General features: G+C 38.0%; 1 protein-coding gene across 1 annotated transcript in view; it reads left to right on the top strand.

Moving 5' to 3' along the window:
- The window catches only part of LOC134528958 (uncharacterized), a 267148-nt gene that overhangs the window by 124388 nt on the left and 115255 nt on the right, over positions 1-27505 (top strand). Inside the window, exons 14-15 of the mRNA XM_063362626.1 lie at positions 13796-13879; positions 24559-24678. Coding sequence (XP_063218696.1) covers positions 13796-13879; positions 24559-24678 — 204 coding nt within the window. The remainder of the gene's footprint in view (positions 1-13795; positions 13880-24558; positions 24679-27505) is intronic.

The following is a 27505-nucleotide window of genomic DNA, read 5'->3' as shown; positions in this document are numbered from 1 at the left end:
TAATTACAGAATTTTAAGATGGTGGCCAATACGGCTGACAAGATGGCAGACTCCACGGTGATGAATACTCTGCACTCTATTGGGAAAAAATTAAATCAATTGGCGATAGTGCTCTCTAGCAGACGAAAATGAGATGTTAACTTCCTCCAGACATTAACAAGATGGTACACCCAAGATGGCTGCCATGACGTCATACTATCTGCCGAAATATCTTCCTTGGCATTAGTGATGGGAGATCAGTCTGCCGGTGGCTTCTGTGGAGGAAGGATCCGTAACCATTTTCAATCAAATGACCTCGTCGGATTCGAACCGAGGACTCCTAACTCCATAACGTAAGTGCGTTTTAATTCAAAGTTTATTTACACATTTTTTTTTAATTTCTCGGTTAAAATGGGTAATATTTACAGATTTTCAAGATGGTGGCCGTAATGAAAATTGCAACATTAAGGAGTAAGGAGTTCGATTCCAAGATGGCAGCTGTGTTGTCAGAATCTGAAAAAAAAATGGCTGTGACATGAGATTTAAGATGGTGGACATGTTATTAGAATTCAAGATAGCGACCATAACGAAATTTGATAGGTTCGGGGATTGGGGCGCTCACTGTTAAAATGGTGGAATCCAAGAGGGTGACAGGTCAAAGGTCAAGGTCAAAGTCATCAACCTGATTTCATTGGAGTAGGGCGGTTTGCTTTAAGGTGTCTTAAGCCGCTTTTAGGAAGTTTTGAGCTGTTGAAATTTTTGAGTAATAAAGCGGGAAATTTTCATTAAAAACAGGAATTTTTCCCTTGAAAAAAGGCAAATTTTTTTCCATGTTATATATTTTTGTGGATTTTTTTTAGAAACAGGAAATTTTGGCAAAATTTAAAGGTCAAGGTCAAAGGTGAATGTCATACAAGATGGCCTCCGTGACATCACAATCCAAGATGGCGGCGACAATCATTTCTTACACCGACTCCAGTCCCAGTGCTATTTAAGTACTACTTGTAAATAATATTTTATATAAGCTGTATCAGAAGCCCGGCAATTCTAAGCATGGAAGGCTGAGCTTCTTGCATGTAAAATGTAGAAACCACATTGCCATTGAACCACAAATTAAACTAAGAATTAAACAAGGTATTATTAAAAAAGATGTAGACGAACTTTTAATTTTAGTTAGTTTAAAGTATAACTATCAGTTCCTGATGGAGGCTGCCATATATTTAAAGAGAAGTAGTCACCATATTAATGGCCATTTTGGTTTTGTTTTTCTTCCGCTAAAGTGTGGTCAGTCGTCCAGTCTCCTTTCCGACTGTTATCTTATCCACCATTTTGTTTTCCAGGATATTCTGCCATTTTGAATTCGTCATTTTTCATTGTAACATCCTCAATATTGATTCGTTTTCTAGAAGTCGCCATCTTGGACAATGATTTCACAGCCACCATATGTTTTCGTCAGCCGGAGGCAACCATCTTGGATGAAGTCACAGCTACCATCTTGACCTTTTTTTAGTTTTGCTGGAGGTTGCCATCTTGGCTAACATAATGTTCGCTATCTTTGTTTGTGCTGTTTGTTCCTAGAGTGCGCCAGCATCGCTCTGTCTTATGCACATAATATTTATGTTCCACTACCTACCAATTTAGTCATGGTCCTTATTGACATATTAAATTAAATTTATTTATACAAAATACATTGACAGCGAGTAATTTTCGAACCATGACAGCTTGGACCTTTGAGTTAGGAAACATTTTCTTTGACAACACAGCCATTGAGACATTTACCAAACTGAGAATCAAACAAAGTATATACAATTTACACGCATATTCGGACTTGTAAATTACTTTAATTTGAAGGAATAATAGCATTCTCCGTGAGAGGGAGTTGCCACCATCATCATTTCTAGTGCTTGCTACTAAGAGAGCTAGTGAACATACCGATTGCTAGAGGGCGCTACTGCCGTCTTGTTATCAATACTCGATACTAGCAGTGCTAGAGAGCACATCGTCTTCTCGAGAGCACTGCAGCCATATAAGTTTAATTTTTACCCAAAAGAGTGCAGGAGTATCTACTATCGTGACATCCGCCGTCTTGGTCACAATCATGAAAATCTATAATTATTTTGCTAGATATTTGGGAAATTTTCCTAAATGTTAAAAAAATCCGCAATTAATTTATTGGTTGATTCAATCGATTCCTAACCTTGGTTCGAAACTTGTTCGTTGCAAAAATAGTTATTTTAGGTAAAAATAATTTTAAAAAGTGAAAAATCTTTAAAGAGGCTAATTTCCTCAACAACCAGCCTCCATTAAGAATATTGTGTCATATTGAATGCCATGTTGCAAATTCTTAATTGTTAACCTACAAATTCGGGAAAAATAAAAAAAAAACAAAAAGAATAATTTTTTAATGTATAAAGCAATTCTAATTATTTCATTCCTTGGTTCGATCCATAGTCGATTCAAAAATTAATTAATGTTCTGAAATACTTACTAAATAAATCATCCTCACTGCAAACTGCCTGGCTGAATAAATTTGTTACTCGATATTACTATGACTACAATATAGGTTTTATTAAATAAAATTTTTTTAATACTTGAGTACCAAGTACATGCATATTGACCAAGCGTCACCGAACAACGAGGTGGTCTGTGTTAGTAATTACTAAGCAATATGTCCAAGAACAATTCAATTACAATAATAAAGAACGAGAGTCTACAAACCACGAGACATATTTTCAGTGATTGGCATCCTTTCAAACAATCCATACCCAATGACAAGAAGACCAGACAAGACTCTCCGAACTGTGAGACATATTGTGGTATATAATTTATTACCAAAAGATAGGGCAACTAATTAGCATTTTTTACGTTTACATGCACAGGAGGATTCGAACCATTAAATATTCAATCCCAAATTTAAACTTGACTATTCACATTTAAAGAGAAGAACGCACATTTTACAAACATTCCAATTGATATGATACGATCACATAAAAAGGATACGACCTCGTCAATGGGATGCGATCCCATCAGTGGGATACAGTCGGTAGGATACGATCGGTAGTATATAATCCCATAAATGGGATACGATTCAATCAGTGGACTACGATCGGCAGTATATTATCCCTTCAGTGGAACACAGTCAGTAATAACCAAACCCATTAGTGGATACGATCGCTAGGATAAAATCCTATCAGTGGGTTACAATTAGCAGGATACAATCCATCCCATAAAACAGATAAGATCCCATCTAAGGGTCACGATCCCATAAATGTATACCATCCCATCTGTAGGATACGACCCGATCAGTAAGATAAGATCGCAGGATATCGTAGTATACGATTCCATCAGTAGTATATGATAGCAGGATATGTTAGGATATGATCCTATCAGTAGGATACGATCACAGAATATGGATGGATACTATTCCATCTGTAGGATATAATCGCAGCATATGTTTGGATACGATACCTTCAGTAGAGTAAGGTAGATAGGATACGTTCATAAGATACGAAAGGATTCAGCTTAATCTGGCTACAATGAGCCATCTGCATTTGCCTCCAATTGATTAAAAATACATTTTGAATGAAATGGCCCAGATTAATGGGATGAATTTATTATTACTTTTCATTTTGTTAGTAATTGGTAACCAATTTTACATACTTAAGCTATAAGTTGTATTATGAGAACTCAGCGATGGTCAGAAATAATATTTTGTTAAATAAAACTAAAAATTATAAAATATAATTTATTTTTCGTTGGTATACAACTGCAGGTAAAACGATTCATTATTGTATGTAGCCAGCTTCCCTTCATTTTCTTTATGGTATGGAGACTATTTCATTGATTTGCGAATAGTTCTCTGCACTTAGTGGAGACAACAGCAGTTATATACGATCGACCAATATACAGGGTAATTATAAAGTCCGCGAAACATTTCAAAAAATCGGTACAGTGAAATGGCTAAGAATTATGTAACAAATGTTATACCTTGTGAAAGGAAAATTCTCAAAGTTTTTTTTTTTTTTCACTAGTTATAAATGTTCAATGTGTCCACCTTGCGTCACACGACACAAATATAATCGATAGTCCAATTCTGCCCATACCCGACCCAGAATATCAGAAGTGATGGTAAGAGCAGCTGCTACGATGCGCTGTCTCAATTCGTCAAGGTTTTGTGGTAGAGGTGGAACATAAACACTATCCTTGATGTATCCCCACAAGAAAAAATCGTAAGGTGTCAAGTCCGGTGATCGTGGTGGCCACGGGAGTAGCACGTGGTCAGCGGCCACCCCACGGCCCATCCAGCGATGTGGCAACGTCTCATTCAGATAATCTCGTACCACATTGTGGTAATGAGGTGGAGCACCATCTTGTTGGAAGATGAAGTCCCTGCTATCAGCTTCAAGTTGTGTCATAAGCCACAATTGCAGCATGTCGAGGTAGGTGATACCAGTGACAGTTCTCTCAGCGAAGAAGAAGGAGCCATAAACTGTCTTGTTTGACATGGTACAGAACACGTTAACTTTTGGCGTCTCGGACGTGTTTGAGAGTTGCATGTAGATTCTCTGTCCCGCATATGCGTGTGTTGTGTCGGTTGACTCTTCCTGAGAGATGAAAAGTGGCTTCGTCACTGAAGATTAATTTGCTTGCAAAGTCATCGTCTTCAAGACGGTTCTGCATGGCAATGCAGAACTGCAGTCGGAGCAATTTGTCATCGTGGCTAATGGCTTGCAGAAGCTGCAATTTGTACGGCTTCAATCTTATAATCGGTTACGAAGAATATTCCACACTGTTGGCTGAGGGATGTTCAATACTGCACTAGCCCGATAAGTTGACTTCTTGGGACTCCGCACCATCACGTCATGTACACAATCCACTGTCTGTTGTGACACGCCTGGCCGACCCGACCGTTTTGCGTCGCACAAACAGCCGTCTTCCTCGAATTCCTTGTACCACTTCATTATGCTATTGTAAACTGGTGGTGTTTTGTTAAACTTGCCATGGAAAGCTCTTTGGACACTTACTACCGATTCGCTACGGGCGTATTCAAGCACACAAAAGGCTTTCTCTGCCTGGTTCACAGCCATTTTCAGCAACTACATGCACTAGCGCCATTGTCGGTTGTTTTTTAAAATATCTTTTTGGCGCTACATTCAAAAAAACTTTGAGAGTTGTTATTTCACGCAGTATATTATTTGTTACGTTATTCTTTTCCATTTCGCTGTACCGATTTTATGAAATGTTTCACGGACTTTATAATTACGCTGTATTAGGATCTACCCATATGTAATCAATTCAATCTGCCTCTGTCATCTTCCTTGCATGTTTATCTGCAGTGTAAGACGACTAAATTTGTAATTGCTTAGTTCATTTTTTCCTTGGGTATGGTTATTAAGATGAGTTTATGAGAGGAAATTAGTGATCTAAACGGGGCAAAAGTTAAAAACAGTTGTAAACTTTGGTCAGGCATTTACCACGTAATACAAATCAAATTTTATCGATAAACTGCTGAAAAAAATTCATTAAAACCTGCTATGATACGTTATATTTTTACGTATGTGAAATGGCAACTTTGCGTTTTTAAGAAAACAAGCATATATCCGTCATTACACCTTTATTCACTCAGTCAGTTTTTTTTTTTATCAATGGTGCATTAATAAGTTTGATTTTGCTATTGCTATCTAGTGATGGCACTGATAAATAATTAAACATGCACGCACATATTTTTGCAACCACACTATCTACCTAGCATTTGCAAAGATGGTGAGTTATCTCTCCTTGCCGCCAGCATACAGAAAAATTTCTGTTTCGTTTAATTTATTTGTGTATGCTTAAGAACAACCTTTTACGTTTCTTAGTTTCAGAGCAAACATATTTCAAGAAAATTAAAATATGCAATTATTTAAATCCTTAAATATTAATGTAAACTTTCCAAAGATATATATTTTTTAAAATTTCTTTTGTAAAACGTTTAGCGGAAACTATCTTTGACATCACTGTAATTTAATTGAAAAAGAAAATTACGAGAAATGATAAGTATTTTTCTTACGTTAAAAATTTTCATGCTGTACTTTAAGAGTGTAAGATACTTTATTTTCAATGTCATGGTCAATGTTTAGTTAATGTTGAAGAAATTTTAAAGGTGGAGGCAATATTCCAGGAAAAAAATTCATGAGGCGGTAGTCTGACCTACTTCGAAACAAAATGCCATTAGCTTCTTCGTGTCTTTCAAATATGCTGTATTAATTATGTTGATTATTTGATGCTGCTGAAGACAAATTCCTTGTTTCCCTTGAGTTATCACGTGTGAAAACAAGCAAGCGTTTATGAATATATTTCACGCCATATTAGACGAGGTGCTTCCACAAGATAAGTCTCCCTCTCATCTTGCAGTTAGCAAACCTTACATTGCGCTAAGCGACTGAACTTGTGTGACAGAGCAATGACTTGGAATGGGGCATGCACTAAAGGTACTTCCCGCGTTCTCTGCAGTAGCATCGTTTCGGTTGTTAGGGCCCTTCTTGCGTGGTGCCACTGAGTGGCGAGTCAGCTCAGTGATTCCCAATTTTCTTTTCGTCCAGGGAACCTTACGCTCGACTTTCTTTTGGCAGAACCCCAACTCCTTTAAAGAAGTTATTTGAAAAATAATTGTGAACATTCAAACCAAATTTATTTTATGTTACACCTTATTGTTAAAGACCATAGATACCTAATCGTTTTCACGTTGTAATGTTAGATATTAATACGCCACACAGTGGTTTGAAGGTTTGGCAGATGATTTGGTACAATATTTGTTATCGAAGGATATTTATTTCCAGATAACACTAGAACGGTAATGTAAGCATGCGAAATGTGCATTAAGAATCACATATCAAAAAGACGTTTACTAATCGTTGGTGGATACAGCCGTTCGGTCTGAATCGTCTTGTATGTTCCGTGCGCGTTCGCACGTGCACAGTGGACTCACGGAACCACGTGACCCTGCCACGGAACTACACGCTTCCGCGGAACAGCTTTTCGGAACCGCTCAGTTAGGAGGTATCCATAAGCTGCCATCTTGTACGCCGGGAGCCTTCCACACGGGAGACGGTGGCGCGCGTCTGTGGCGGGCTGACGCAACTCCCCGCGTCTCGGTCGCACCGCAGAGTGGCGTGGAGCTGTCTGCACGGGCCACTCCCAGTCGCGCGTCTGTGGCGGGCTGACGCAACTCCCCGCGTCTCGGTCGCACCGCAGAGTGGCGTGGAGCTGTCTGCACGGGCCACTCCCAGTCGCGCGTCTGTAGCGGGCTGACGCAACTCCCCGCGTCTCGGTCGCACCGCAGAGTGGCGTGGAGCTGTCTGCACGGGCCACTCCCAGTCGCGCGTCTGTGGCGGGCTGACGCAACTCCCCGCGTCTCGGTCGCACCGCAGAGTGGCGTGGAGCTGTCTGCACGGGCCACTCCCAGTCGCGCGTCTGTGGCGGGCTGACGCAACTCCCCGCGTCTCGGTCGCACCGCAGAGTGGCGTGGAGCTGTCTGCACGGGCCACTCCCAGTCGCGCGTCTGTAGTGGGCTGACGCAACTCCCCGCGTCTTGGTCGCACCGCAGAGTGGCGTGGAGCTTTCTGCACGGGCCACTCCCAGTCGCGCGTCTGTAGTGGGCTGACGCAACTCCCCGCGTCTTGGTCGCACCGCAGAGTGGCGTGGAGCTTTCTGCACGGGCCACTCCCAGTCGCGCGTCTGTAGTGGGCTGACGCAACTCCCCGCGTCTCGGTCGCACCGCAGAGTGGCGTGGAGCTTTCTGCACGGGCCACTCCCAGTCGCGCGTCTGTAGTGGGCTGACGCAACTCCCCGCGTCTCGGTCGCACCGCAGAGTGGCGTGGAGCTTTCTGCACGGGCCACTCCCAGTCGCGCGTCTGTAGTGGGCTGACGCAACTCCCCGCGTCTCGGTCGCACCGCAGAGTGGCGTGGAGCTTTCTGCACGGGCCACTCCCAGTCGCGCGTCTGTAGTGGGCTGACGCAACTCCCCGCGTCTCGGTCGCACCGCAGAGTGGCGTGGAGCTTTCTGCACGGGCCACTCCCAGTCGCGCGTCTGTAGTGGGCTGACGCAACTCCCCGCGTCTTGGTCGCACCGCAGAGTGGCGTGGAGCTTTCTGCACGGGCCACTCCCAGTCGCGCGTCAGGAGGTCACTGCTCAGACGCACTCACACACTGGACACGCGCTGATTGCTTTACAGCGGCTTCTTTGGTTCGCGCTGTTTTATCACTGGAACAGTCAGGCCCAGCTAGCTATTGGGATCCAAGGTGTGAACATTCTTCGTCCCAGATTTTGTTGTCATGGATGCTACAAGCAATGACAAAGCAAGAATATGCAACTTTGTGGATGCAAATTATAATGTAAATTTTATAAAAATATTACATTCATTAACTAAAGCTCGACTTTTTGTACAAATTAGAGTTTCTGTTAGATTTGAAAAAATGAGTGCGTGTTAGAGTTTATACTTACTTGGCGTAGTAAAAAAAACTAACTTTAATTTGGCATACAAATAATTAATAGAAATAAAATAATAAAAGGACTAGAGTGATATTATAATTACGATTCGTAAAGTCTACACTCAATTAAATTAAAAAAACCTATTATTTTAACGATATAGACCAGTATTCGATATCAATCACTAAATTATAAGATTTAAAAGCACATATATATTTTATTTGTGTGTAGCCTCTTTTTCATCATGTGAAAATTTCGTTGCATGTTTCGCGCGCATCGTAAAAATTCACTCTCAAAATTTTTTCATAACGTACCTAAAGAAGTATACCTAACCCTAAACAGTTATATGTTAAACATTCTTAGTTCATAATTTATGGTATGGTTCGTTAACGGAGTGGCGTATTGAGTTGAGTTGAATTCTCTTGGTGGCAATGAAATAAGCATGGCTGCCATGTGCATCTTTGCAGACGTGTGCACGGGTGTATTTTTTTGCACTGAAACTGATGTTATGATTGTTAACACTCATAATTTGTGGCTATGAAGTTTTTAATTTTTGAAACCAAAGATAAAGTATTTAAACATAGTATTTTTGTTGTTCCGTAATGAAAAATAGATAAACTTAAACATATTTGGTGAATATTCCCAGCAATAAAAAAAAATCAAATTTGCCACCATTTACTTCAAAAAATTTAACGACTTTTAGTTGTTCGGTTGCTTATGAATACTGCACAGTTTGCTGGTTTTCAAAGAAAATAAGACCCTTTAGTTATAGCTAGGGACCTGAAAAATTCGCGGGTTCAATGACCTGTAGGATGAACTCCATAGTTCTACGTACACTCGGTCAAATGCCACCCACTCATTGGCTGCTGTCTTGTGAGACGTTCCAGCGTAGCAGCCTGTGATTCGATAAAGCTTTGGTTGGGTGTTTCTCATTGGCCCAGAGTCATCCAGGTGAGTTGTGAACCAATAGCAGAGGCAGCACTGAGGTATAAGGATTTGTATTTTAACCTATCGCGAAATGAATTCGCGAATTTTTCCTGTCTCTAGTTATAGCATTGAGTTGAGACCAAACTACTTTCCCCTGTGGCACTTCTCTGCAGCTTGTTCATTGACACGGGCCACCGAGTGGCTTGTTCATGCGACTGTGTGGCGACCGAGCTGTCCGTGTGCAAGGAGCTCATGTTCCAGCTCCCGCCGACTTTGAAGTGCGGTCAGTGATGAAGTTTTTCTAATGCACAGAGCATAGCGCCGATCGAAACTCATCGTCAAATGGGTCGGGTCTATGGGCCTGACGTCATTATCAAGCAGATGGCGCGTCGCTGGTGCAGACAGCGTTCATTGTGCCGACAAAGTGTGCATGATGAGAAGCGCAGTGGGAGGCCATCCACCAGTGATCCCACACCTCAGGAAATTCCTGTCCGGGCAGCGTCAGAGTTTTGGGAATCCTTCTTTTCACAGACGAGAGAGCCAAACGACCGATCGTGCATCTTCGGTTTTTTTTTGTTCATTGTAAATAAATATGGCGGTGTTGATAATAGGATACTAATGCCAAATTGGGTTAGGTTAGCTACATTCTAATACTTTAAAACATCGTGGACGGTTGATTTGGTTAGGATAGCTACATAAAAGATACGGAAAAAAAACCATGAACTTCGGGAAACTTCGGGTTTTGGCTCTCTCGTCTGTGAAAAGAAGGCTTCCTTAGTTTTGAGAATGGCAGAGATGCGGAGATGGTAGTCACGCAGTGTTTTCAGTCCCAGGCGGCAGACTTCTACGACACAGGTACTCAAACGTTGATCCCACGGCATGACGAATATCTCGAGTCCGGCGGCGAATATGTTGAAAAACGGCTGAACACTTGCAGCATCTGTTGCAACAAATTTGTCCATGTAATTGTGCCTTGTTTCTGTAAATGGCGCCAGGGAGACCTACTTTATGGTCGCGCCTCCTAAATCCACTGTTCGTATTTATGTTAAAAACTTCTCCAAGCGCATGCAAATAAATAAGCTGTGTGAAGGTACACATGCGCTAAGATTTTATTGAATTTTATGCGATAAAATAATTCCATGAAACTTGATGTTATATTTTCTTTACATTCACATTTTCTCTGTTAGTATTTTTATTTTAAAAATTTCTGTTAATTTTGGTTAATCTTCTGTTCTTCCTTGCTAACATTTTCCTGAATGTTCTATATTCAACCCAAAACTAAATGCTTTAATTCTTTTGGCCTCTGTAGAAAATAAATTGGCCCGACACGCTCCGACAACCACCGAAATACTACGAGGTTAAGAATTGCTCCAGTGAGCTCGGAATATTTTTCTCCAAGCCGAAGCAGTAAATTAAAATTTATTTTTAAATCGTTCTGATGTGATTCTTCAAAATTGTTTCTCTTAATTTTCGACAGTAATAATGAGTCAAATTAAATGTCAAGATATTTTACGATCACATCAAAATTTTATGAAAATAAGCTTTTATTGAACTAAATGTTTTTTAATAAATTAATTTGTGTTCTACAGTAGCTGGTTCTTAGTGACCACATCATACTGAAAGTTCAAACATTTCTTTTGTGGCTTTATGTTTTACCATATACTTCAACATCTTGTTTGCATGGTTTTGGGTCTGTTTTACTGTCGCGAATGGTACCTATATAAACGAATTTTTTACTCAATTATTAAAAAATGTATATGTATGATTTTGGTTTCAACTCTGTTACGTTTCTGTCACCTAGCATGCCTGCATGTTTTAGTACTTATATGACTTGGTTTATATTTCCGACATAAGAACTTACTCTTCCTGGTTGTAAATCAGATTGCGAGTTTCTTGCATCCGTCGTTCAATCAAAGAATTTACAATAAATACTGCTACACTTTCGTGAAGTCGTTGACCATGTAAATGTAATTCAACTCACGGCATCCATTACATAGATTTCATAGTTTAGTAAGGGTGGGGGTGGGGGGATGATTAAAATTAATTCCACAACATAAAAAATTTAAACCCTTTTTAAATGAGGCTGGCGATACATAAACATGATTAAAAAACCGTTTTAGCGTACTTCATTTAGACTTACAAGAAAGACATTTTCTTTTATATTATTTTGCAAGACATGATTTATAAACAATGATATGATTTATAAACTGCCATTTGTGTAGTCTCCACCTCACGGGTAGCTGAGCATGCTGAGGCGTCACGCCACAGTTTATTATTTCCCAAGTCTCGCGAGTGGCATACCTATCTAAGAGTATAAGATTGTTTCACCTATTGTCACAGTTTAGGCTTAGAATAAATAATTTAAACAGGCAAATATTAAAAAAAGAAAAATCTTTCAAAAATAACTCAATGCCTTTTTATTGCATATAGGTTATTAAAATCCAATGAAACTGGTAAGCTATATGTTAAATGCCCTGTGTGAATAAGGTGGTCGAGGAACTAGCAGACTGAAGCCTGTTTGCAGCACTGTGTAGCATGTCTTGTAACCGAATGCGACAATCCTAATACCTCATTTCCACACACATATACCATTTTACATTATATTCTCTTTGGGAGTGCCACGTTCAAAGTTAATGATAGGGAAAGGTAGCTACATGATTCGCGGTCTGTAGATTTCGGTTCATGAGTGCAATATTTTTTTTCTCACTCTACTATAAAAAAATCGTTACAGCCCCGTTTCCTAGCACGCTATTGGGGTGTTTGGAACCACGGGTAACACCCTGCGTTAATTATAGCTTTATGCACCCTCTTGTTTGAAAATAAGAAGTCCTTTCTAATGACGGTTTCAAAAAAAATTCCGGGTGCCCGGTTGGTCCTCGAGTATCGCTGTACACAATTGACAAACTCTGAAAACTATTACAAAATGGTTGGCAACGTCGCATGTTGAGACGTTCCCAGCAGACGCGGCGGTGGTAGCAGCCGGTCAGACGTTCAGCGGTGCACAGATCAGGCATTGTTGCCGTGTTTAACCTCGATCCTGACACCACAGAAAGGAAGCGCAGCACGTCTCTACCCGAGTCCGTGCGCCGTTAGTTGAAGATTTGCAGTGCGCTCTGGTCTTGTAAAGGTTGTCGCGGGACTGCTGTCCCGGGGCTACCATCGCGGTGAGCTTCGGGAAAGGTAGGACCACCGTCAACCAAGCCGGACGGTAGGTTCCGGGTAGTCCTGTGCCGGCAACATAACCTCTTTCACGGAGTGCGTTTGGGAAACCTCTTTGGAGAAAACCACTCCCAACGATGTAAGCGATTGACATTAAATCACTTTTCTCCCAAATTTTAACCAGAAACATTGCTATAATAATCAATAAGGTCAATAATCTTTTGGTTACAAAAATAATACTTGTAACAAATTATAAATATAATACATGAAAATATCCCTTGTTGCTTCTATAAATAAAATAATTTTAAAATTAGGCCAATATTATTCAGAATTTAAAATTAATGACCTTTGTTAACTAAATGCGAGATTTAAAAGATATCAGTTAGGCACCTGAGATCCATTACTCTAGTGTATTTTGCATATAATATTGTTTTATAATAAAATAATATTCAAACAGAGGTAAAACACTGAACGTGTGTTTAAAATAAATGTATTATCTTTGTACAACATATTTTTTAATGTATCCCTACATAAAATAAATACGTATGTTTTGTGAAAAATAAATAAATAAGTAAATATATATTTATATATAAATATATATTCTGTTACGAAACACAAAGCATCTATTATATACATACATATACCATATTATATTGAATTTTGTAAAAATTGTCAACGCAGCAGTCATACTAGCAGCATTTTATAAATTATAATTGAAAATATTATATATGTGTTGTTCAAGCTATAAAAAAGTGTGTGTTTTCAAATGAAAGCTTACAATTAAGTAACTAATATTTATATTGATATTAGTTGGTTTGTATATATTTTGAATGACCTTTGTGTGCTTTTTTTAGCTACATTAAAGTTCATAAAAATTTTCTTTCATATTTCATGCTAAGTAATTATTTGTTTGTCTGTGTTTACATTATATTTTTCAACAATATTAAGTCATGTTACAGAAAATCGCTTCAAACATTAACATAATTTTTGCATAATTATAATTTATTTTATTTTGAAGTGTAGCATGCTACATTCCACGATATGGATCTCTTCAACTGTGAAGTGAAACAAAAGCACGCAATGTATGGAAACATATTTTTAAACTTGTTTTTGAGATAAATATTACCAATTAAAGCTGCATGGTATTTGTGACACGTTGCTGTTGTTTTGGTCTTGTTTGTATTTGTAAGACCCCTTGCTTGTCTGTTGCTTGTTTTTATTGTCAATGTAAATTTTGTTTGTGCATGCTGCTGCCTTTGCAAGGAATGAAGTTTGGGACTAGGAGGATGCGCCATTTAACGAAGCTCAAGAGAATCAAACGTATCCTGCCCAAAATAACTTCAAATAGTATGTTATTATTTGATGTTAACCTTAGCCTTTTAACAAGAATTTAAACTTCCCGAAGTAGGTCGTCCTTTTGAGAAAAAGAAACCTTCCCAAAAATCCAGAATTGAAAGTAGAACCATGCCTTCCTTTAGTGAAAATATCCTAAAATGTTCGGAAATACATAGTGTGTGGCTTTACGCATTTCCGAACTGAGTAATGTTCCCATGAGCGTGAGGTGTTTAACTTGGAAAAATGTGCAACTTGCTCATCACGGACAAGCGTGTTGTTATGTGAGTCGACACGGACTGCGTCGTTGCTGTTGTTCCGCCACCTGCACGTCTCCAGTCCAGTCCGGGGACGCACTACAACGCCGATTTACCACAACGCCGAAATGCCAAATTGACCACAATGTCGAAATGCCAAATTGACCACAACTCCGACAGCTATAAAACTGCTCTGTACCACAACGCCGAATTACAACGCCGAAATACACTAACGCCGAAAAATGTCATTGCAGGACTGCCACAAAGGTTAGGTTAGGTTAGACTAGGTTAGGTTAGACTAGGTTAGGTTAGACTAGGTTAGGTTAGATTAGGTTAGGTTAGACTAGGTTAGGCTAAGTTAGGTTAGGTTAGGCTAGGTTAGGTTAGGCTAAGTTAGGTTAGGCTAGGTTAGGTTAGGCTAGGCTAGGATATGCTAGGTAAAGTTAGGTTATGTAAGGTTAGGTTAGGTTTGATTGTGGTATTTCGGCGTTAAGGTACATATAAGAAACACACACAAATTCATTCAGTTGTTATTTTGGCGTTGTGGTACACAGCAGTTTTCTAGCTGTCGGCGTTGTGGTCAATTTTGACATTCGGCGTTATGGTATTTCGGCGTTGTAGTACAGTCGGCGTTGTGTTCAATTTTGACATTCAGCGTTATGGTATTTCGGCGTTGTGGTAACGACCCCTTCAATCCCACAGCACGGCTGACCGAGCTGCCGTGGCCTCGGCTGAGTCTCAGTCGTGGACAGCGCTGTAGGCTGGTGGGTGGAGTAGGGGAACCAGGCGTAGCACGTCGCGTCGAAACTGGCATCGGAGAAATGCGCTATTCTTCGTCCCATGACGGGCATACTTCGAAGATTCTCTTAAAATGATTTGCTTTATGATCGCAGGAAATAAGAACTGACATTGGTGACGTGTAAATTCACGCCAAAGAATAATGCCATATATGCTTATTTCAAATAATTGTTAAAATGTATAGACTTTTAGGCGTAAAATGTTGAGTATAATTAAATAAGTATTAAAATATTTATAAATTTTTTTTCAAATTAAGGATGAAGTTTTTTTAGCCGGTCATAGCTAACAACTCTTAGTATACAGTAAATTCTAACCAAGCTTAATACTTAAGAGGCCACTCCAGTGTTTCAGGGGCACTACGCAACCCGCGTTAACCTCATAACATTCAATGCTATTTTCATTTTGCTTATAACTAATATGTAAGACAACGATGCTCTTATCAAAGCCCCGTTCTTCAAAAACGTGCATAAATTATGGTTTTATTCTAATCTTTACTAATATGCATAAGTGTGTTGTCTAGGTTTGAACCATAATTTATGCACGTTTTTGAAGAAAGGGGCTTTGATAAGAGCATCGTTGTCTTACATATCAAGCAAGCATCATTTCGAAATCTATATTAGTTAATTAGTTATAAGCAAAATGAAAATAGCATTGAATCTTATGAAGTTAAAGCGGGTTGCGTAGTGCACCTGAAACACTGGAGTGGCCTCTTAATGCCCACAACAAATATTTTCAGTTTACATTAGGGCATATTGGTAGTCGCTGGCAGCTGCAGTGAGAAGCGTTGAGCGTGAGCTGTGAGATGAGCGATTCAGCTCGTGGTCACATCGCTGTGACTCAGCTTGTAGTCACATCGCTGTGACTCAGCTCGTGTTCACACCAGAGAGACTCATCACATGTTCACACAAGAGACTGAGCTCGTGTTCACGCTGGAAATATTCAGCTCGTGTTCACAACTGAGGGGCTCAGCTCGTGTTGAAACCAAAGAGACTCAGCACATGTTCACACAAGAGACTCAGCTCGTGTTCACACCAGAAAGACTCAGTACATGTTCGCACCAGAGACTCAACTCGTGTTCACGCTGGAGAGACTCAGCTCGTGGTCACACCTGAGAACTCAGCTCGTATTCATGCTGGAGTGAATCAGCTTGTGTTCAAACCTGAGAGACTCAGCTCGTGTTAACACCAGAGAGACTCAGCACATGTTCACACCAGAGACTCAACTCGTGTTTACTCTGGAGAGACTCAGCTCGTGGTCACAGCGAGCGAGTAAGGGGAGCTCAGGTTTCTGAGTTAACTATTCCAGTTGGCCTTATAATTATGGTACGTGTACCATGATTATGGTGCGCAAGTAGGTGAAATTTTCGAACACGGACAGGGATTCTGAGAGAAATCATCGTACGACGAAAGTATCCAAGACATAAATTGTGGTAATCCATCCTAGCCATCCTCCCCCCTACCTAAGTTTTGTCTGTAGCAATCATCAGTTGTCGACGAGCATGTCGTATGATGTCATGGCCACCATTTTAATTCCATTGTTTTCTGCCAGGCAGCGCTAGTGTCGATTGCAGATGTCTGCCAATTTGGCTGACGTCACAGATGATTCTAGGTTGTGTAGCTATATTTTATAGTGTAGCAATAATTTATATTTAATTTCATGGAGCATAAAAATCCACAGTACGGTGGCTTGGGAACGACCCATGATCATACCAGTGATCGTGGGTTAGGGGGCAGGCGAGTTAACCATGGGGCCAACAGCACAATCGGGATGTGAAGGGCTTAAATAACATTAATATAAATAAATACAGAACCTCGGAGGGAATATATTGAAAGTATGTTAGACCACAGAGGGGACATATTGAATACCGTATACCCAGCAGCAGGTACAAAAGAACGGTCTGCCATACCCCTATTTTTATTATATACGACAGAAAAAACCATTTTGAAAACGTACGTCCAAGAGGTGTACTATGCTTCTAACCACGGTACAAGGGGGATACTATCATATAAGATTGGTACAAATTATGGAATGAAATTTATACCCATTCCCCATTCCAATTAACAGCCAAGGAGATCCTCACAATGCCCTACGACAAAAGAATGCCAGCGAAATTAGGCAGAGTGCGACAGAGTCGCAGTATGATGCATATAGAAGTTGCAACGATGCTGTTATGTCTAAACAGTAGGTACCGACCATCGTCACCGAAGGACAATGCTATAGTACAGCTGCCGGAGTGGTGGTTGGGGGGGGGGGGGGGAGAAGAGATGTATTGCGCAATCACTCGAAAACAGTGTTAAAGGCAAGATTAAATTTCCAGACTATGCCACCAGGAAAAAATCGTTACGGGCAGAGCAAGCATACGGAAGATAATGTAGGACATGTCACACCAAACAGAGAAAATCAGAAGCAGTCAGGAACAGCCTAAGAATAAAAAAGGTTAAAATTCATGCGAAAACTCACCTGGCGAATAACTTTACAATTTCACAATACATCAATAAAGACATCAAAGCACTATAAAATACCGTACAATCGACTACGAGCGCACATATTAAACCGACTTTAAAATGTCAGTACATATTGGATTAAAATGATGTAAATAATTTTATAATTATATTTACTCGTTTTTAACTCATAGCCAAAATCGAAAATAAATCACAAAAAATATCTACGATTAAATAGCATGCAGTCACTCTCATCTGCCCTTATGAACATTCCTAGAGGTCACGGTGCAAAAAAAATTAATTCTACATTTAAAAAATCTAAAGTATTTAGCCTAAAAGTAGCTAACCTAACCAAAACTTTATTTATTTACAAATCACCTAGACCTGCTGCAATAAATATAAATAAATAATTTTTTAAATCTATAAAATCAAATATATTTTTTTCATAGTTTTCACAACTGCAAGATCCATCACACTTCGTCTTCTACCAGGCGCAAATCAAATAACACAATATTTTCAGAAGATATATTTCTTGTAAAATCACAATGCCGTTGTGTAGAATCATTAACGATAGGTAATAATACGATCTCAAATACTTTTTTTTAAATTTTTTTTTAAAATTTTTGTACGGAAAAGCTGCTCTCATACATAATTATTAAATTAATTAACGACTGACAGAACATTCCTCCAAGTTAATTCGGGTGGGTTAAGTGAGAAAATTGCCAAAAATTATTCTGCAAGTTCACCTTAGTTTTTGCTCGCTTTAAATTGAAGCTGAGATATTTAATCTTCACTATGGTCGACTTGCATAGTAGTTACCTGACTCAGCATGCGTCCTTATGATGGAAAGCTTATATCTTACATTTTTCGATGTACTAAATCGCCCATATCTCGTTAATAAATTCAAACATACGAGAAAGCGTTTTACTGTCACATGATAAAGAGCATATGGCGTATAAGTTTGTTGAAGTCAAATTTCATACGATAAACGATATTGTGAAGTTTTAAATATGTATCAAAAATTTTAGATCAATTTAATCTATAGATTATCTATAGAATCTATAGAGACACCGTCTCTCACAGGAGTCAGACCCACTCCCGGTGTTCAGATCATATAGTAAGACATAAAAAAGCCAAAATAATTCAAAACTACTTTTGAGAACATTAGGTGTAACTACTGCATCAAAAGTCAGTTGGAGTCACAGATGATCACTGTACTTAATTTCCACGTACTTCTTACAGATTATACTATAGGGTATTGACTATTATCTGGGAGTTGTATATTTATTTTAACCAATCAATATGACCTTAGTCTTTAAGACCTATTTTGGACAATCATATATTTCTTATAGAAATCACTCTTAGTTAAGAAATTCAATTGGTACAACACCATGCTTGGCCTCGTTAATGGAATTAGGACATTTAAAAAAAACTTGTTTAAGCTTCAGAATTTTTATGGAAGCCATCTTCCGAAAAACATGGAAATAACATATTGTGTCATTATATGAAATATTTGTTCTACAAAAATGCATGAAAAAGAAATATTTATTTATTAAACAATTACAAAACATCAGGAAGTAAAAAACATTGGAATGGTTTTCTCGGGATGATTTTTTTTTCATATGACTCAAATATGAATCTCCTAGTTCAATATATTTGAAATTTTAGATATTTAACGCTGCCTGTAAGCAAAGTCAAAATAAGCACAGTGTACACACTATTCTAACAATACACATTGATTGTGAGATAATAAAGTCACTTTTTAGGTATGCAAACGAATTGAGGATTTGTAATGTAATGTTAATATATTAAAGACAACTACTCAAATCCACATATATAAATGAGCATTTTCAAGTGAGAAGATCACTAAACTCCCTACGTTTATGTTTTGGAAGTATTTTGCAGATAAAATTTGTACTGAAGACAAATTTGTTACTTTGAATCTGTAGATACAAGTAGTGCAGTGTGCGTATAACCCTGTTGAGTTTACAAAGCGCGTGCGTGATGGCGATGAAGGCATGTACCCGGCACCTTGGTCTTCCAGATACCAAACCGTCTCTATCAACCGTTTGGTGTTTCAAGCGAGAGCTCACTTGCATCCCGGGGTATGCTGTGCTGTTGATATACGCCGTTTTTGAGGCAAATACGCCTCATAACGTATCATTAAACCTGTATATAGTTTGACCACTTATTTCGGTGAAATTTGGTGGACCTGCACTGCTTTGGGAACTCTTATGCAAACATTCTTATTGTAAGTCAATTTATTTGTATGGATTAAATTTATTTTCTTTTGATTCCTGAAGAAAACCCCGATATTTTACCATACTTCCATTCGATAAATTGTGTGTTTGCAAGTAACGAGAAGAAAAGGACTAGCGAATCTATGTTTATTCACCCAAGACTATGTTAATTTACTATGCATAGGTTCCGAATGTATTTTATTTTTGTGGGGCATTGATATTATAAATTGCATTTCGTAGATAGATTTTTGATGGTTGTCATACCCCTTAAATAATTTGTATTCGTGCTACTATCTCAATTTTAAATTATTAAATAATATAATTTTCAGTCCTTGGAACTAAGCACAGAGATCACAACATTACAGAAAAATAAATGTGAGAATTCCCAGATACCTAAATTCGATTAAAATAAAGTGAAAGTTTTGATTTTCATTGTGAACATTATTTATAAATCTTAACTCACCGATAAAATTACATTTGTTTGGGCTTATAACATCAAAATGTTGGTAAAAGATGATTGAGTTCTTTTTCCATTACCTACCTTTAAATAGTTAACGAAATTTTTTAAAATCAAACTATATGAAATGGCCTTGCCCCAAGATTAATGAAAGTCTTGTGGCAGTGAATCAAGAATTTGAAACAGTTATGGTTGTCATGAACGTGACCTTGAAAGTAGGGGAGTCACTAATAGAAACACATTCGTATCAAGCAATGACTCGCTGGCGTGTTTTAGCTTGTCATGAACTTGTTTCGAAAGCAGGGGAGTCGCTCATAGAAACGTATTCATTTATGGTAATAAATGACTCACTGATACATATGATGCAGTTTACTCGTTCATCCAGAGAGTAAAGCATACTTGGTTTGTTTCCGCGAAAAAATCTAGGTGTGAAACACATATTCTATATGGTAGCTACTTATAAAACTTATTTACGGAAACAAGAAATTTGCGTTCTTTCTGAGAACACAGTTTATGTATTAATTTTTATTTCTTTTTTTAGACACGAGCACAATTCATTAATTGGCTGCTTGACAGTTTTTTTCGGGTTTTAAATCTAAACAAAAATAAACACTCAAGTTAAAACATAAACGATTACACATGTCACTGTTACGGAGAGAAATAATATATCTAAATGAAATGTAAAGACTAAAGTATAAAAATGATGTATTAGAATATCTTCAAAGAAGGTTCATGTGTAAAGTATTTCACGTCTGATGGCATATGGTAGGCTGAGTATGGATGACATTCCCAGCGAGCGAAATGCCACTGGCAGTGCGACTGGGTACCGGCTGACAGGTTTGTAAAGCAGTGCACGTGAGCGTGTTTGAAGCACTGCGTCAGACGTGCACTGTAGCTGTAGGACGGAGTCAGGTACGTCATTACAGAGACGTCTCGCCAGGTAACTAAACAAGTCTACTAAAGAAAATTCTATGGTGATTTGGTATCTAAAAATTGTGTCCGTGTCCGGTGTTGTATCAGAGTTTTACAAGCTGCTTCAAAAGCTTAAAATACAAGTAACATAGTGATTCTCAAAATTGTATATTTTTACGTTGGCTGGCAAAGTGAAACTGTTATGTTATCCATATTAAGCCACTCTGATTGTGTTGATTTCAGACTTACGTGGTTATGAATTTTTTTTTCAATTATTAATGTAACGATCATGCATTTTTCAGTTTCTGAATTCTATATTACAGTGTTTTTTTTTTTGTAATACCGAGAAATGTTCCTACACAGTAACATAAAGGTGATAACAGCAGTGCGTAACCAAGTTTTATGTTGAAGTCGCGTAAGTAGTGATAATTACGAAGACTTGCGTCATTTTTTACACCCATGATATTACACTAAGTGAATAACTATTGAACATATTTTTGGCATAACAACAAATGCAAGGAAGGAATTGAGTTAAAATTTTAGAAATGGCCCTTCAATGAATAAATTATGAAAAAAAAATGTCATTGTATTTTATACCGATACTTACTAATTTGTATGATTATCCTAATCAAGCCTGTCACCCTGGTTTTTATAGAATCTATATTATTGCAAACGTCCTTTTGTGTAGCTAGTTAAAGATTCTAACATTATATTATTATAAGTGTTAGACAGATGCAAGCGAATGTAATAAAGAAATAGTTACGCTATTCTTGAAGTTAAGAGATCCTGTGATTTAAGGCGTTCCAGATGTGGCTTGTATTGTAATGAGGTAATTGAAAAATAAAATATTCTGAAGTATTTGATGAACATATCGCCTGCTTTTAATGTATTATACGATGTGTGTTGTTATAAAACCTTAGACATACAGATATCATCTTCAAATGTTATTTTATTACTTGGATTATTTTACCGGAAAATTTTTTGTTTTATTTTGTGTTCGATGATGTGCTTTATCTATACTAATATTATAAAGCTGAAGAGTTTGTTTGTTTGTTTGAACGCGCTAATCTCAGGAACCACTGGTCCGATTTGAAAAAATCTTTCAGTGTTGGATAGTACATTTATCGAGGAAGGCTATAGGCTATATTATATTATCAATAACATTAGGGATCCTTACTAAAAGTCCAATTTAGAATCAAATGCAGTACACATACGAAGTGTGTGTTGACAATGCCGCAGGCGCTAGAAGTTTATTTCCTATTGCCTATTAACATTGTTGCCACGCACTAGATGCCTTATCATTCTTAATTTTCCCATACAAGTAAAAAACACCCGTGTGATATTAACAACGAAGCAATCAGTACCCTCATAAGAGTTCAATTAGTATTTAAATACTTTTTATCACTTTAAATCGCAAACCTAAACTATTGTTTTTTTCCTCTCTCTGTGTTTAATTTGGTTTTTTATTGCCCTTTTTTTCAAGTATATATATTTTACAGACTTGAAACTTCACAGTAATGTTCCTTATGTTACGCAGGATGACATTTTCCGAAAATTAGATCCCATGGGTGGTTAAAACCAGGCAACAGTGGGTACTTCGTCTGCATGAGAACAGGATTTTGCATTGTTCATGCCTTCTGCGTCTCCATGGCAACGGGTATCGCGCGGCAGTGGCGTACCCACAAGGAGGGGCAAGTATAATGAGCGGCGCAAGAGTGATCTGCCTGTAGACTGCCGTAGCGAAGTACGGGTACATCAGTTGTACGTTGCGTGCACGAGTCGGGAAACCATCGGTGCTATTCATTTTCTCTCCGGTACATTATACAGCATTGTAATAAATGTTCACTGAATATTTTTTTATTTACCATTACTGTAAATGGGCGATGTGGCTTAATTTTTTTCCATTAGTATAGTCGTGCGAAGCCGGGTCGGGCAGCTAGTGAGATCATATGTTCCTATGGATCAACATATATTGTGAAACTCATTTATGTCTTGGTTAGGGAGGGAGCATAACAGTGCATTGTAGAACTAACTGCAAGGATAGAAGGAAAAAAACCAGTATTTACAGGAATTGTGACAGACCCTGATAATGCTTAAAAATTTCATTTGAAAGCTTTACATCTGTCTGTTAGTTAATATAAGGTAAATATTCAATTTTGATTCCAAATGTCAGCAAGATCCTTGATATTTTTGATAACTTGCACTTCAAAATTTTTTCATATTATATTCCTTTAGTGTATAAGTGTAAATTTTGCATAAAAGTGACACACTGTGTCAACTGTGTAAACTGACAAAGGATCTAGTAAGAAAATACGAAGCAGTTCCTAGTGGTTGTGAACCCTCACTGCCTAGAATGGCTAAAAATGTTTACCATAAGTTATTAAGTTTAGGTGAAATTGAATTTCCAGCTTAAGAAAGCTATAGCTATCGTTATTTTCAAGAAGACTTAGTCCATGCATTAGTCTAGAAGGCCAGAAATACAGTTAAATATGGCTGGCGCCACACTTGCTAGTCTGCTGGCCACCGCGAAACTCTCCCCGAGTCAAACGCCCAAATAATACAAGTTTGTTCATCTCCGGTTTTTTTGCTTTTAAAGTAAAAAGAAGGTTAGTTAAGGCTAGTTACACCAATAAAATTAAAAAAAAAATAAGTTTATTAAAATTTTTGTAGGGTGTGTTTACGTACGTCTAGCTGAATGGTTGGTTAAGGTAAGGTTATGTCAGCTACATTTACAATACTCCAACTTATTTTAAATTGTAAAACTTGGCCAAATAGCGTTTTTTTTATTCTGACCGAAAAGTTGCTCGAGCGAGCGCCAACTTGAGATGTGCCTGGGGCGGATCGGGTGTGACTGGGAAGTAGGCCTCCGCGCGGCCGCCGGAGACGACCACGTGACGGTGAGCGCTCTGGTTACTTCTCAGCTGGAGGCTGGCGTGGCTCGTCCGGAGAGCCCACTTCTTTCTCTCCTCGGGAACACGGAGAGGTTTCCGACGGAGATATGGCAACACGTCAGTGGCCACGGTTTGTCGCCGGTTTTCAGTGCCCGGAACAAGCATAGAGCGGCGCCCAATCACCTAAAGACAACTCTTCCATTGGAACCTAGTATTAAACTTTTGGGAAATATTACAATTATAGTCATAATATTATTCAACAGTTCAAGTACATCAATATTTATTTGCTTGTTCCTTGGGAACATGATGCAAAAATCAATATTGAATGCAACATTTAATATTAAAATTCACAAGTAAGCTAATGCTTATCGTGAAAATGACAGAAGACGTCGTTAAAATTTAGCTTTTAAGTACAGCTAAAAATCATTTTAATTATTGTAGCTTTACAGTCACCTCCCAAAAAAAAACATAGACTTAAAATCTTATGTGTTAACCTGCTACGAAGAGAACGGTAGCCTAAATGGTAAACAACAAACATCAATACATTATTCTAAATGAGCGGACATGTATTTTTAAAACCTCAATCCTGCGCAGTTATTTGTTTGGTTTTAACTGCTAAAATACGCAGTTTGTTAGGTTTGTGATTTTACTTTTTAAATGTCGAAAATGCTGTTACTAATCACTTATTTCCTTTGCAGATGAAGTCTATCCTAAACTTCAGGCACAACATAAGATTCCAGGAGAGTATAACTACGACTTGGAGGACATTCTGGAGGAAGACGATGAATCTTTGAGTGAACAGACAGGCGAGCCGCCAGGTAATGACTAAATACTGTTTCACAGCCACTTCACCTTTCCGAATCACATCTTGCATGGAATATGACGCACAGCTTATCTGCACTCTCAGATTTCTTTCAAACGTTCTGCACATAAATTTTTATGCTGCACCACTTATCTAGTCATATGTCATTTAAAGTGTGGTTTATTTTGTATTTTCACGCTGTATGACTTTAACTCGTGCTCCCATTTGTAACGATTGTCAATCGATGCACCACATGCTGTGAAATCAAACCTAAACAGTTAATATTCAAGTACATGTTAACAAAGAGTTTTTTTTTATTTTATTTTGCTAGGAACTAATATTACAAAGAACTCATGCATCAAGGGCTGATGTTTGAAAATTAGTTTGTCACACAGCTGTGCTCGTAAAGTATGTACGAAGCCACTGGGTAAACAACGCTTTCGAATTATCACCAGTCCGCGCTTCGTGTCTCATGTCGTCATAATTACGACACCATAATCATGACACCCACGCCGAAGCAAACCGCCTGAACGCCATAGGTAGTTGAATGACGATATTTGCAACGTCGAGTTCGCCGTGAAATTGACAGCCTTTTTCATTTCAGGTGAGTTATAAGATGTTGTAATTAAGTCTATAGCTATGTGGGTAAATTTGCAATACCTATACTTTACCCAGATGTCATTTTGTACTGGAAACCAAAATGTCCAGAAAATGAAACTTGCCTTCATAATTTAATTTAAATTGTGAACTTCACATTGATATGTTAGCTGTTGAGATGCTCCAGAAATCGAGTGACATTAATCCCGTCATGATTTTATGACCCGAAGGTGTCGTCCATCATTTGTAGCTGCATTTACGTTTGTATGTTTGTTTCGCTTTCTCTTTAAAGTTGTCCATGGATGTATTTGCTAGTATTGGAGAAAATTAAAAGCCTATTCGCGTGATTTATTAGTGAATACAAATTTTGTTTATGTAGGTTAGAATGTGGATGTTACTCCATGATCTATCAGACATAGTATATTGCCCAACGATGGTGTTCTTATAGAATAAGTTCTTTGGAATAAAATACTTAAATAAACAGTAAACTATCATCGGAACTGCCAAGAATACTTTTTTATCCACAAATTTTTTATGTATGGATTCTACGAATTTTGTTGTGGTCTAGAGTAATAAGATTTCTTGAGGTATCTTGGTTAGAGGTATGTTAAGGAACCTATTGCAATAACGATAAAATAAAAAAGGAACATCTGGTTTGTAAATTTATAGCAGTACATATAAAAATATTCAAATTATTTTTTAAGCTGATTATCTAGCTATCATCTTGCTAACTGTAGGTGCTGCCAAAAACACAATGATTACAATATCAAATCATATATAACAATTAAAAGATGGTTTTCTTACTGAATCAGTTACTGTTCATTACGCGGTACCTACGATATATTTTAAACATCTTATCGGTGCATCAGTTTACAGCATGAGCCTCGTGTGTCGTGAAAACCAGATTTACCGTCTCGCTCGACACTGGCGCCGCAGTAGAGGATAAACATGCTGGAAAGACGAAACAAGAAAGACGCCGTAACTTGGTTAGGTCATCTTGTTGAAGAAAGAGATTAAACAAGGAATAATAAAATAATACGGTCAATAATATCTCCAACAATTGAAGGAAAAAGTAACAAACTGTTTTAGACTATAAAAGGGAAGGAAGGGACATAACATGACATAACATAACACGATTAATTTGCACATTCAGTTTCAATTCACGCTATATACAGGATGTCCCAGAATTCAATGTGAACTCAATGTCAAGCCGAAAACAGTTTATAGGCTTTTCAATGACGGTTATAAATAAATAAAATAATATTCTTAATTTTAGAGTTATTGAAATTTTTTAAAATTAAATTCACCATCCTGCACAAAACTATTAGATATATCCTGTGTGGCCTATATATATGTGTATATGTATATATATCACTACAAGCTTTCAAAATCTAAAAAAAATAAAGGCTAAACTTGCTTGTACATAATTGTAACTCTTCAAGTTATTTATTGGCTAAACATATATGAACATTATAATAATTAAAACATGAAATTTTATAACTTTAATACCGGAGCCTATTCCTATATACCAATATTAAAATTGTACTCCTTAATTTTATATGACACCGGCATACTACTGTAGCAACGTGAAACTTTACTAACTAAACAGTTTACAAACCCAATTATGTTAAATTTAAGAATTACCAAAAATAAATAAGCATTTTTCTTGACGTCGAATATTCGTAAACAAAAGTACAGCATTCAAACGGGAGAAGCTCAAATAAGGAGCCACTTCACCAAGAAGAAAACGTCAGTTATTTGCACCCTTTAAACTTGCCCGACTGCTACCGTACTTTTTTTTTTAACAGCACAAAAAAAAAAGAAGATTCATTTAAATTTTACTGGGCGCCACTTCACTAAGCTGGTAAACTGTTTGTAGTTGCTCACCCAGGCCTTCCGTTTTAAAATATATCTGGCACTTGCCGTAACTGTCTATGTTCGTGTGGAGGCCAGCCACGGTGTCGGTTGTTGCACGTGACATCGTCACGTCCGTAACGCGTGTACGCAGCGGGAAGCCTAAGATGTACATCAAGTTCTGTCCCTGCCCGAACACGCCCGAATATTCACCTTCGGCCAACCTCGGGTTTATTTATATATATATTTATATTTATCTGTTTATTTTAATGTAGCTATACTAACCTAACTGACCGTCCATAGTGTTTTAAAGTAGCTAACCTAACCGACCACTTTTAATATTTGAATTCATTTTTCCTGCGCAAAAATAAAACAAATCCCGAGGTTGGCCG

The sequence above is a fragment of the Bacillus rossius genome, chromosome 2, assembly GCF_032445375.1.
Source record: "Bacillus rossius redtenbacheri isolate Brsri chromosome 2, Brsri_v3, whole genome shotgun sequence".
In the NCBI taxonomy this organism is placed as follows: Eukaryota; Metazoa; Arthropoda; class Insecta; order Phasmatodea; family Bacillidae; genus Bacillus; species Bacillus rossius.
The sequence above is the reverse complement of the archived record's forward strand: the minus strand, read 5'-3'. Positions and strand labels throughout refer to the sequence as shown.